At 41.9% G+C, this 12,800-nt stretch overlaps 2 protein-coding genes across 4 annotated transcripts; one reads left to right on the forward strand and one right to left on the reverse strand.

Annotated features, from left to right (window-relative positions):
• Window positions 1-1,273: 1,273 nt before the first annotated feature.
• On the forward strand, window positions 1,274-3,404 carry LOC18014133. The gene has a single exon (XM_024153911.1). It carries the CDS (start codon window positions 1,500-1,502, stop codon window positions 3,195-3,197), a length of 1,698 nt encoding a protein of 565 aa, XP_024009679.1. The 5' UTR covers window positions 1,274-1,499; the 3' UTR covers window positions 3,198-3,404.
• On the reverse strand, window positions 3,377-8,859 carry LOC18014065 (ribonuclease E/G-like protein, chloroplastic). Of its 3 annotated transcripts, none has more exons than XM_024153908.1 (14): window positions 8,570-8,859; window positions 7,987-8,090; window positions 7,639-7,820; window positions 7,223-7,475; window positions 6,044-7,134; window positions 5,650-5,967; window positions 5,516-5,557; window positions 5,151-5,275; window positions 4,911-5,058; window positions 4,545-4,617; window positions 4,304-4,416; window positions 4,097-4,216; window positions 3,789-3,944; window positions 3,377-3,665 (listed from the first exon to the last, which is right to left on the reverse strand). In XM_024153908.1, the coding sequence occupies exons 1-14, from the start codon at window positions 8,662-8,664 to the stop codon at window positions 3,471-3,473; spliced, it is 3,015 nt and encodes a 1,004-aa protein (XP_024009676.1). In that variant the 5' UTR covers window positions 8,665-8,859; the 3' UTR covers window positions 3,377-3,470. The 3 variants fall into 3 exon arrangements, with proteins under 3 accessions (XP_024009676.1, XP_024009677.1, XP_024009678.1); XM_024153909.1 differs by having other exon boundaries at window positions 7,223-7,452; window positions 8,570-8,858; XM_024153910.1 differs by lacking the exons at window positions 7,987-8,090; window positions 8,570-8,859 and having other exon boundaries at window positions 6,044-7,145; window positions 7,223-7,452; window positions 7,639-7,781.
• Between the last annotated feature and the right edge of the window lie 3,941 nt (window positions 8,860-12,800).

Below are 12,800 nucleotides of genomic sequence, written 5' to 3' on the forward strand. Positions count from 1 at the left end.
AATTGGAATAATTGTCTTTTAATTGATTTTTAAGTTTTTTCAGTTATCCTTTAACAGGAATTCCTTTTTTTTAGTTGTCCCCCAAATCCTTGAACATTTTATACCTGCCCCAAGGGTTTCACGCCCATCCTTTTATATTTCCTATATTTTTACGTTTAGCCTCTTATAAGATGGAAAACATTGTCAAAGAATTCCTTATACCATAAGGTTATTTCATTAGAAACACAAATGATTTATTTTATTTTCAGAAAACAATGGGTTTATTTTACGTTCCAAGCGTAGCCGTTGAGGATACAGTAGTTAAGGTTATAGGTTGTATTTGTTTAGGGTTCCATAATTTTAAGAAATTATTTTGTCCTATTTGTCCTAATTGTACCTATATATATATATATGCCACTCTACTATCCAATATGCAACCTAAAACGATCAATTACTAAACCCTAATCCCTAAACTGTAGAAAAAGTTTACCTAACTGCGAAATGACGGCAGAGAAATGAGATTTGGCGAACAACACAGGTTTAGAGAAGGCCGGCGCACCGCGCCGAAAAAAAATAAACGCAGACGGAATCTCGATTCGAGCAGATCTATCGGTCGATTTCTGGAGAGATTTTTGACTTCGGTCTTTTCGGTTCACGAGCTATCCAGAAATTAATCGGTTTTGGTTTTTGAATTTTAGGTTTTCAATTTTTATTTTAATCGATTTTCAAAAAAAAATTAAACATGAAAAAATCACTAATAACATAAACACTTCTCATTAAGGGTAAATTTGGAATATTACATGCTTTATGACATATAGACTCAAATGTGACAAGGTAAATTTTTTTTTCATTTATGGCTTTTCAACCATTAAACCAACTAATAATCCTTGCCAGAAAAAGCGCAACTTGATGAACTTCTTGAAAAAAAAAACCAAAACGCACCTCAACCCACCATCCACCATGACAAAGCTAAAACTACAAAGATTAACACCAATAAACACAGAACTGTGAGGAAGTGAATCAACCGGGAGAAAATTCCCTACTCAAACTTACCTTCTTCTGATTGAATCTAAAAGAAGACAAAACCTAAGCCTCTTTATAGTGCTTCAAACATAAAATCCTCTCCTCAGAGTGTTTAAACGTCTACATCGTTAAAAATCGTTTATAACTCCCATTAAGCGGTAGACTCAAGCTTTCTTGAACAATGCTAATGACAAAATTCATGATTTAAACGAAGTTTTTCCCCACTTTTAAAGAGCAACATTTGTTTAATTTTGATTGGTTCCACAAAGAACCCACCAAATCACACGAAATCACAGTTTTACCATTGTCGGTGGTGTATCAGCTCCAGTTTCATCGTCTTCCCCAGCAAACACTGTACCACTCACTCAGTTCACAAATCCTCCGACGTAACTCGAGGTGGGTCCGATCCCATCCTTGAAATCTCTCTCATTCTCATCTTCATTCCCGGATCTGTACCTCTGAATCTCTCTTCCTTGTTTCTTTCATCGGAAGAAGCAATGTTCGGCCGATCCGCGATTCGAGCCGGAGGTTTCCGTCCCGAGAACTTAGGTCAAAACGCACTAAACCTAATCGGAAACATTGGGTTCTCGTTGTTCGTCTTCGGAGTACTCGTCTTCACCATCATCGCTGCAACATACGAGCCAGAAGATCCTCTCTTCCACCCATCAGACAAAATCACGACCTTCCTCACCTCGACATCGAACGCGACGATGAGATCCGACGAATCCGTCGTGAAAACCGGCGAGGACTTCATGCCGGCTAACCAAACCGCGTTCGCAGCGTTTATCAACATCACCGATGTTGAATCCACGACGGAGGAGAACAACACCGAGTCAAACCAGATCGATTGCGATTCGAGCATTCCCATTGATTGCAAAGACTCTGAGGTTTTCCATCTCATGATGAAAGCAACGATTGAGAAGTTTAAAGACATTCATTTCTACAAATTCGGTAAGCCTGCGGTTGGTGAAGGCGCGAATTCTTGCGACATGGCGTGGCGTTATCGTCCCAAAGACGGGAAGAGTGCTGCGTTTTACAAGGATTATCGGAGGTTTGTGGTTGAGAAGTCTGAGAATTGTAGTCTTAGTGTGGTGAGTATTGGTGAGTATCACTCTGGTTTGAATGCGAGGAAGAGGAAGAGGAATCAGAAAGCTGGGTTTGAGAAAAGTGACGGGAAGAGAGACGATTTCTCTTTGCCTGTGGTTGGTGAAGCAGTGAATGATTCACTTCCAATGGTTGAGTCTGAGAACGCGTTTAAGAGAGGCAAGTACTTGGTTTATGTAGGTGGTGGAGATAGGTGCAAGAGCATGAACCATTTCTTGTGGAGTTTCTTGTGTGCGCTTGGTGAAGCACAGTATTTGAACAGGACTTTGGTGATGGATTTGACTCTGTGTTTGTCTTCTATCTACACTTCGTCTGGACAGAACGAGGAAGGGAAAGACTTTCGGTTTTACTTTGATTTCGAGCATTTGAAAGAAGCTGCTTCAGTCTTGGACGAAGCTCAGTTTTGGGGACAGTGGGGGAAGTTGCATAAGAAGAGGAGGAATAGATTGACTCTTCATCTCGTGGAGGACTTTAGAGTCACGCCGATGAAGCTTGCCGGTGTGAAAGATACGTTGATCATGAGGAAGTTCGGGTCGGTGGAGCCGGATAATTACTGGTACAGGGTTTGCGAAGGAGACGCGGAATCTGCTGTGAAAAGACCGTGGCATCTGTTGTGGAAATCAAGAAGGTTGATGGAGATTGTGTCTGCGATTGCGTCGAGGTTGAATTGGGACTACGACGCAGTACACATCGAGAGAGGAGAGAAAGCAAGAAACACTGAGCTTTGGCCTAATCTTGAGAAGGATACTTCACCGAGTGCTCTCTTGTCGACGTTGCAGGATAAAGTAGAAGAAGGAAGGAATCTCTACATCGCAACAAATGAAGCGGAATCATCGTTCTTTAACCCTTTGAAAGATAAGTACGCTACTCATTTTCTTGACGAGTACAAGGATCTCTGGGACGAGAGTAGCGAGTGGTATTCAGAGACCACAAAGCTTAATGGAGGCAACCCGGTCGAGTTTGATGGTTACATGAGAGCATCTGTTGATACAGAAGTGTTTTTGAGAGGGAAGAAGCAGATTGAAACATTCAATGATCTTACAAACGACTGTAAAGATGGAGTTGGGACCTGCAACGTTGCCGCTACTTGATCTCTCTCTTAGATTCCTCCTTTGTTTGTTGTTTAAACCATCTTTTGTTCCACTTGTTTCTAGTTTTGTCCTTGTAGCATAGCTTGTTTGTATTTTCCTTAACTGTTGTTTCATCTTGCGACTTTTAGACCAGCAATTTGCCCTTTTTGGTTCTGTTTCTTTATAATGCAAAATCTGAGAAAAGGAATTAATATTGATACACAAAATCGATTCGGTACAATGAAGAACTGTATCATTTGAGACCACTAAACTAGCAAAAGTGATGCCAAAGCTTCATCGTCTTTGTTTACCACCGGTCTTCTCCTTCTTAACCGGAATAAGAGTAAGCTTCTTCTTGCCTGAAGAGTCTGCTATGGCGTCAGCTTTCTTGAGCAGTGAAATGGCAACTTGATGTTGTCTTTCGTTTACCGTCTTTTCATCCATGAACGGTTTAACCTCAAAGGTTCCTCTGGTGAAATGTCTAGCAACCTACAAAAGAAATTTGTGCCTCAGTTGTACTAATAATCAGACACAACCTCTTCAATGCAAAACTTCTAGCTGTCGAGAATCACATTATAGGAGAACGAGTATGCTGAAGGATTTGAAGGGTACCTTTAAGAGAATCCATACTTTCAGGGAACTACTGAGGATTGCAAGCCGAGTCCTCTTCCCTGTAGTCAAAAAGCTGGACATATGACTGTCCACACGCAATATGAATCTTGGCCAAGACTTGGGGTTTTCCAGGTCTCCTCTTTTCTCCATCTTTGCCTGAAACATTTTTAACACATCTTCACATAGAACAAAAGATAGTAGGCCACAACTACGAGCATTATTCTAGATGTTCTTCGACATTTGGTTGGAAAGAGAAGTAACAGAAAAAAAGGCAAAGAGAATCGAGTTTGTGTAGTCGATGCACTCACTAGCTGCCGACAAATCTCTTGTTCGATTTTTGAAAAGGAAGTCTCTAGCGCCTCAACTCTACCAGTTGCGTGACAGCAAGAACACGGTTCACTGATCATGAATGTTACACTAGGTCGAACCTGTGATGAAAAAGATTCACTGCAATAAGTATAAACCAAAGGATTTGAGTAGAAGCTTTATAGAAAGATTAAAAGTTCGGACTATACCCTTTTTCTTGTTATTTCCATGAGTCCGTGTCTAGATAGCTCTGAGACTTTAACCAGTGACCTATCTTTTTCCACTGCTTTCTTAACCTCTTCATAAACGAGTCTCTTGTTAGCTGAAACACAAAAAAGAACAAATTTCTGAAAGTAAATATACAAGACATCCATCATTAAAGAAAGGGATTTGTCCATCTACAATTTCTAAAAATTTGATTAAACAAATAATAATGACATTCTAACTCACATTCATCTGCCATGTCGATGAAATCTACCACAATGATACCCCCTATATCTCTCAGCCGAATCTCCCTTGCAATCTGAATCATGATTGCATCGAGCATTACTTAATCAATGGTTTGCAAGAATAGCAGCATATTGCAAGACATGAGTAAATTCCAAGGAAAACTACACAATACAAGCAGAGCTCGCACTGCTACTCTTTCTTCATGTTAAATTTTCCTAAGGCTTTCAGTAACAATCTGATAATTCATAAACACATAACTGGGCTTGTATCTGATCTCATGACGTTGTGTAGAATAATTATTACGATACTTTTCAGAGGCGCAAAAGTTTGACGAATGAAATTTAGCAGCCAAAATGTATCACATACTTGTCTGGCAGCAGAAAGGTTAACTTCCAAAATAGCTTTCTCCTGTGAATTACCCTGACCAAACATTCCATGTCCTCCGTTCACATCAATAGAGACCAACGCCTCAGTTTGTTCAATCACTAAAGAACCTCCATTGAGAAGTGGAACTCTGCAAGAGGCAAAAGATCATTTACATGAAGATATCTGGGAAGGAAAGGTGGGTCATAACTCCACAACAGTGCAGTGTCAGCCACTTCTTACCTTTTACTCAGAATTCCTTCTATTTCCTCCTCAATGTTGTATAAATCAAAAAGAGGGATACCCTTATCATGCAATTCCACTCGAGCACAAAGATCAGGTGCCATATCCTGCAAGTAGCTTGTGACCTGGAAACATATACCAGTTAGTTAAGCCGATCTAGAATATGGCAAACGTTTAATTATCTGCAAGTGCAAGAGTTGGTACAGAAAGAAAAGAAATGACACATGTAACTGTAGCTTTAACATGAGCATTAATCAATATTTGTATGAGGGTAATAAGATAATTGTTTACGACAGGGATAGCTTCAGCACACTATTCACTAAGTATAATTAAAAATGCACTTAAGAAGAATGGAAGCAATGTACCTCATGGTATGTCCTGGGAGAGTCAACCACCATATTCTCAACCTAAAAAAAACAAGACCTTACTGTCACTTGACATGCCAATAACCATTAGAGCCTAAATCAGAGGAGGTACATATGGCCAAGGGCCTAAATACCTTGTCATTGAAATAGTCCTGTACAACTGAAAGTGTTTGACCCATTGCTCTATGTAGCAACGCTGGAATGGCTCCTTCCACACCTTCATCTGCAGCAAGGGACGCAGATTTTGCTTCTTCTGTAATGTTCTTCCAGGTCAAAAGCAGACCTTGTAAGTCTTTCTGCAGTTCTTCTAGAGAATGGCCAGCGGCTACAGTCCTTACTGTCAGGCCAAAACCTTGAGGCTGCAATGTTTTTGCTATAACCTTTAACCGGGTTCTCTCAACTCCCGAAATTTTTTTCGACACTCCAATTCGTTTGCAACGAGTCATTAATACCTATGAGGAAAAAAATGATTCAGAAAATAGAATAATAAGAACCTAAAGGACAAGACTGACGGGACACATGACATACCCAGAATCTGCTTCTCAGTTTCGGGTAAGCAGTAAGAGTTGGACCTTTCGTACCAAGGCCCTCTTTAACAACTTGCACAATTATCTTGGTGCCTTTCCGAACTTGAATCCACTTGTTATCCCTAGAAGTTTTTGCAACTGATGCATTAGAAACGAGATAATCTGCAGAGGGTTCTCTCTCCAGAGGAACAAAGCCATTCTCAGATCCAACTTCAAGATGTCGCTCATCTCCTTGATTGCATTTTTCAGAACCACCGTCCACTTCGCCATGGTTCACTACAGTTCCATTAACTAGTCCAGCTAGAGCATCAGAGACATGATATTCATCATTTTCATGATCATCGTCATCATCATGGAAAGATTCCCCAGGGTCATTTGAATCAATGTCTAACAAACTACTGGCTTCAAAGTCATAGGAGGCATGTTCGATTCCATGAGAAGCTGGAATGTCGACTGTGGAGAGGAACTGAGAACCATCAGCTGCTTGCTTCTTTGATCCATCACAGAATGGAGGGAATATGAATGGTTCCCTGTTTGGCTTAATGTCCATGAAAGAATGTCTAGCACTACCTATATTCACAAATGCACCACCCATATGGGGCACAAACTTAGTGACTACGCCCAGGTAAACACTATCACACTGCACGTTGGTCTTAACTGGTTCCAACAATAACTCAACCAGCTTTTCACCTTCCAATACAGCAATCCTTTGCACGGTACATACAGAAGAGTTGATCAGTATCGTAGTAGAGATGGATTCTGGTTGAAAAACTTCATCATCAGGTAAGAGAGTCTCTGTCAGCTGGTGATTTTGTTCATCAGTGTCTAAGTTGTTTTCAATGTCGTCACAGCTTTCAACAGCTTGTTCGCTATCAGTCTGCATATTCCTTGCATGTTGCAAGGTAATAGATTCCTGAAGAAACCACGGTTCCTCAATAGGCTGATAATTGTCAGAAAATAACGCACTAAAGTTTGAGTTCTCTGACGAAAAGGTTGCAAGCTCATCACAGAAGAAAGATTCATCTTCTATATGTTTATCACTCAATAGTGGTCTTGGGACTTCTATAGCACTATCTGCGGAAGTGCATTCATCTGCCAAACCACTGGAAGTATTTGAGTTTTAAGATATTTCGCAAAGGATGAAAAGAGACTGAAAGAGGAGAAACCACAGAGATGTTACCTTCGCTTTGAGCTGACGTAACATGATTTGGTAAAAGGTAAGCATCATTGATCCAAGAACCCCATACATAGGATTCTTGTGATTCAGATGAAACACTCATCCACGAATCCCTTATGATTACTTTTCTTTCGCGATTAACAGAAGAAGGAACTGATAGCGAAAATTGGGGCCCTGGTCTCCAGATGACATCAAATGAAGATCCGTATCCAGCTTTAAGAAAATAATTATACCTGAAATTTACACCAGAAGCAATCTGCCAAGCATATTAAGTTATAAGCAAACAATACAAACAAACTCACTTTCCAGAAAGAGTGTGAGTCCTTTTAATGCTACGATTTAACATTCAAATGTTTAATGTAAATAAGATACATATCTAGTTATGTTTTTGCTATGGCTGAAACAAATGAATGGATTACCTTGACTTTAGCTTCCCATTCATTATCATTTCCAGTAGGATACATTGAAATCGCGCAATTTGGCTCCCAGCTACCTAAAGCGGAAGGATCTCCAGTAACGTAGAGATGCTCATTGGGTGCCAGATCAGCTTCCACGATCCAAACAACCTCGCATAATCCTTTACGAAAACTAGCTGGCTGTTCTGAGGATGAAGAAAAAAGAAAAATCTCAGTAGTTGAAAATGCAAAGACAGAAATCTCGAAAGTGGAGGCATGACTCAACTGAATTTTCCATAAGGGCATTAGAAAAGGCATAAACTGAGAACACAGCAGGAAAGTTCTTAAACAAAGTTTTGTTCTCCCATGTACCTTGTTGTGCACTCATAATAGCAGACCTTGCGCGAAGACGAGAGACCCCAAAGCACAAGGTTAGCCTAAACCTCTTTCCACGCTCTATATGAGAGAACATATATCTATTGAACGACAGAGAATCCAGGTTAGCACAAAGTAGCATTTACTATTTCCCTCTAATCTTTGCTGTGTCTAAAATATCCATATATCAATCATGAATTGAGTTCAGGAATAATATACTTAAGTAATTGACACCACCAGAAGAAAGTAAAGACACGCAAAAACATGAAATTCTTCAGAACAAGCGTAGCTGCATGAAATCTTCATCCTAGCACCATTTAGATTTAGAGCTCTATTAACCATTTTCAGGTGCAATGGCAGAAAAAGGAAGATCAAGTGACAACTCCAACTCTCGGTTAAAGCTCTAACAACTCCAAACCAGAGCCGATAAAGAACAAGACGCGTGCATCTAAGAAAACCCATCTCCACAGTAAATTCATAAATCAAAAAGATTCAATTTTTCAATTTAGAGCAAATTAAGAAATGAGATCAAGCCACAGACAAAGTGTATGCTGAAATGCCTCAACGAAAACGAACTCACGAAGAAACAGGAATCCCAGAGGAAACCAGCCACGAGGCGCGCGAAGATACGGGAAATTGAGGAAGACGACGCCATGGAACTTCAGCGACGTCCATGGTGTTGAATTGATTAGGTTCAGCGAGAGAACGAACAAGGGGACAAAACAAATGGAAACAGTACAGCCAGTTTTTGAAAGTTGGTGAGAAATGAGACGAAGCGAAAATATGCGTAAGGAGCAGGAGCTTTTGCTTCTCTGAGGAGAGTTTAGAAATTGGATTCGGGGAGGTGAAGAAGATGACGATAACGGGAGGATATGGTGTCTCTCTCTCTCCTCCTCTTTGGCTTTGGCGCCTTGCAGTGGCACGTGCGAAAGATATTGTTCACGCCTGTGCGGTTTTCCAAGCCCAATAAAACTAATAATTAGATTTATGGTCTCCTTCGAGCCCAATTCTAAGCCCAACGGATGAGTTTCTATGTTTATGAAGAAAATGTTCTCCATATTATGGAGCTGAGATATGAAGTGTACCTGTGTGACATACATAAGATCACAATGCGGGAAGAAATACAGTTAAGCTCGAGATAATGTGGAGCAAGCTGAATGGAGAACGAAGATTTGTTTGGAAGCTGACATGGCAGCAACTTAGTGGAGCTAGAGAAAACATTTTTTTAAAAAAAAATTTTTGTTTATATTGATACTAATATGGAAGAGTTACATTAAGGGAAGAAAAAAAGACTCAGACAATCCTGGAAGCTAGGAAGACGCATTCTCGTCAGGCAAGCATCACGCACACGCCGATCCACGATCCTGAAAAGCCCCCAGCAGATATCTGTTTGTTACTGAAGATTTTATCATTACGCTGCTGCCAGAGGGAGTAGACAACAGCTTGAGCTGCAAGAAGTTTGAGCTTCTTCTCAGCCACACTCTCCATGGGAAACTTGAGCCAGACCTCAAAGGTTGACCACGAGTTGAAGTCCAGCACAGGAGCATTGAAACGAAGGAAGCAAAGTCTCCAAACATCACGGGCATAAGGGCAAAGAGTAAAGAGGTGGTCCCTCGTTTCCTCAAAGATCTCACAAAGGACACAGATGCTATCCTGAATAACTCCCCAGGAAGCCAGCCGGGACTTAGTCGAGAGTCTGTCCAAACAAGAGAGCCAAAGAGTCATCGCATGTTTAGGGACATGACCGGAGAACCAGACCTCGGAGTGCCACTGAACATCAGGGGAAGTTACAGCAAGCTGAGATCGAACTTTGGCGAAGCTGAACCGGTCCATTTTTGCTCTGATTCCTTTCTTCCATTGAAAGGTGTCCTCCCCAGCCGAGAGATGGACCGTGGTAAGGTGAATTAGCAGGGACTCAGCATTTGCACTACGCGCGCTCCTAATCCTCCACCCGTTTGACGAAGCAACTGCAGCGACTTTGGAGTCAAGGGGGATCCCGTAGGTTGTAGGACCACCCGGGCCAATGAAATCCAAAATTTTTCCAAAAGGAGTCCATGAGTCAAACCATAAGAAGCTGTCATTCTCATTTCCGAGCTTGCAAGCAATGAAATCAAAAGCCAGCGGCCTCAGCTTAAGGAGTTGGAACCAAGTTGATGTACCTTGGCTCAAATCCGAAAGGGCCCAAAATGAATTACGCTTGAGTTTGTTTGCCTTACACCATGCCACCCATAGAGAACCAGCATTAGAGAAAAGCTGCCAAACACTCTATTCCAAGAAGCCAAGTCACGAAGACCCAAGCCTCCTTTAGACTTAGGCGAGCAGACCTGAGCCCACTTAACTTTTGCCTTTTTCGAGGAGTCTGGATCACCAGACCATAGGAAACAACGGCACAGCTTGTTGATCTCCTTGATAACGCTGCTTGGAAGGATGAAGGCGGCACACCAGTAGGCAATAAGGCTCTGGATCACCGAAGAGATAAGCTGTCTGCGGCCTGCAAGAGAAAGGTGCTTCGAAGTCCAGGAGTGGAGTCTCGATTTCACTCTCTCCATTAGAGGAAGGCAGTCAGTTTTTTTGAGTCTCCGCAGGAGTAGAGGAAGACCAAGGTATTTAACTGGGAGAGTTCCTTCTGAAAACCCAAAACCAGCCGAAATAGAAGTTTGCTCCGATGAAGAGACTCCAGCAAGGAACAAGGATGATTTGCTGTTGTTCATAGTAAGACCAGAGATTTCTGCAAAGTAATTCAGGAGATTTACGATGCCATTAAGGGAGGGGAGAGTACCATCAAAGAAAAGCATCATGTCATCTGCGAATACAAGATGTGAGACTCAAGGGTTTGAAGCGTGTGGGTGAGCACCAATGAGGCCAAGGGAGTATATCAGCCTGATCATGCAGGAGAGAACATCCATACCGATAACAAACAGAGGCAGAGAGAGCGGATCACTCTGACGGAGACCCCGTGTACCTTTGAAGTAACCACATAACTCACCATTTACCGAGACAGAAAATATCATAGTGGAAAGGCATTGTTACACCCACTTGATGAACCGAGAAGGGAAGTTTGTTGCCTTAAGAGTATCAATGATGAAGGACCACTCCACAGAGTTAAATTTTTAGATCAATTTTAAGCATGCCACGGCGGGAGATGTTTGGTTTGTTGTATCCCTGAACCATCTCTGAGGCGAGCAACACATTTTCAACTATTTGACGACCACTTACAAACGCAGATTGGTTCTCTAAGATCATTTTTGACAAAATGCTTTTGAGCCTCCGAGCTAGAAGTTTGGAGACCACTCTGTAAACTGCATTCAGGCAAGATATCGGCCTGTAGTCACTAAGATTTTCAGCATTCTGGAATTTTGGAACCACGGAAATAATTGTTGAGTTCCAGAATCGAAAAACTCCAACTTTCCAACACAGCAAGGGTTGCTTCCTCACCTATGATATCCCAACAGCTTTTGAAGAACTCCCCAGTAAAACCATCAGGGCCTGGAGCCTTGCCCTTAGGTAAAGAGAAGAATTCCTTTTTGATTTCTGCATCAGAGAACATTCTGTCTAACGCACAATGTTGGGCTTCACTACATCCGAACGGGAGAACAGAGGAAATAAAGCTGATCAATGAAGGTTTGGATGTTCTGGGAGGACTGAGCAGATTCAAGTAAAAATTCACACATTCTTCCTTGATAGCAGGGAGATCTGTAAGAATCGTAGCATCATTTAAGCAGAGGCTAACCATTTTGTTTTTTTGCAGTCCTCAGAGCCATACAGCGGTGGTAGAATGTCGAGTTCTGATCACCCACTTTAAGCCAGTTGACTCTCGATTTTTTGCTTCAAAAAAAATTCTTCGGCTTTAGCCAACTCCATCCATTTTTTGAGGGCTTCTTGTTCTGTCAACATTCCTTGGGCGAAGGAGACGAAAGCAAGGAGTTTTGAGCGACTTTCAGAGCTTCAAGGGCCTCTTTCGACCGCTGCTGGATATCGGAGTACGCCGAATGATCGAGGTTCTTGAGGACCCGTTTCAGGAACTTCAGATTTTGACTGAAGGCATGTATTTTAGAGCTAGATGCCGAGAAACCAGACCAAGCCTCCTGAACAGTAGGGATAAAACGAGGGTGATCAACCAAATGCAGGTTAAACTTAAAAGGTCTTCGAACTTTAGGGCCTTCTTCAGGGAGCCTAATACAGCAGGCTGCATGATTGGAGAACAGAGGCTCTTCAAACCGAACTTGAGCTAGGAGAAGTTGAGGACCCATTGATCATTCTCGAGAACTCTATCCAGCTTCTCCGCAATTGGGTTTGCAACTCTGTTGTTCCACCACGTGACTAAGAGACCACGGAAAGGAAGATCAAAAAGACCCGTTGAGGAGAAACAGGAGGCCATCTCCCGACTTCCCGCTGAGACACTGGTGAACTCATCACGAAGGGAGTGCTCTGTAGCATAGAGGGTTTGGTTGAAGTCTCTAACTACGAGCCAAGGAGAGGAATTTACTAACTGATTAGAACCGATAACAGCCAGCTCCTGCCACAAATCACTTCGCTCTACCCGGATGTTAGAGGCATAGACGAAAGTAACGGTGAAGTTAATGTTTCTTACCATCGACCTAAACCCACAGGTGATCTGCTGCCTGGACTTATTATAAACAAAAACCGAGACTGCCGGGTCCCATACAACCCAGAATCTCCCATTATTAGCATAATCATAATTGCATTCGAATTTCCAACCTGGCAGAAGAGAAGCTAAAATGCCACCAGCGTTGGGTTCCAAAACATGAGTCTCTGCAAGACAAGAAAAGTGGGGCGATATTGCTGCCTCC

The sequence above is a fragment of the Eutrema salsugineum genome, unplaced genomic scaffold (assembly GCF_000478725.1).
Source record: "Eutrema salsugineum unplaced genomic scaffold, Eutsalg1_0 scaffold_4, whole genome shotgun sequence".
NCBI lineage: Eukaryota > Viridiplantae > Streptophyta > Magnoliopsida > Brassicales > Brassicaceae > Eutrema > Eutrema salsugineum.

Coding starts and splice junctions, on each gene's coding strand:
- LOC18014133 (XM_024153911.1), top strand. CDS start 1,500: ATGTTCGGCCGATCCGCGATTCGAGCCGGAGGTTTCCGTCCCGAGAAC.
- LOC18014065 (XM_024153908.1), bottom strand. CDS start 8,664: ATGGACGTCGCTGAAGTTCCATGGCGTCGTCTTCCTCAATTTCCCGTA. Junction 7,476..7,638: donor AATGGGAAGCTAAAGTCAAG/GTAATCCATTCA, acceptor TATGCTTGGCAG/ATTGCTTCTGGTGTAAATTT. Junction 3,945..4,096: donor AAGAGATTTGTCGGCAGCTA/GTGAGTGCATCG, acceptor AAAATGTTTCAG/GCAAAGATGGAGAAAAGAGG.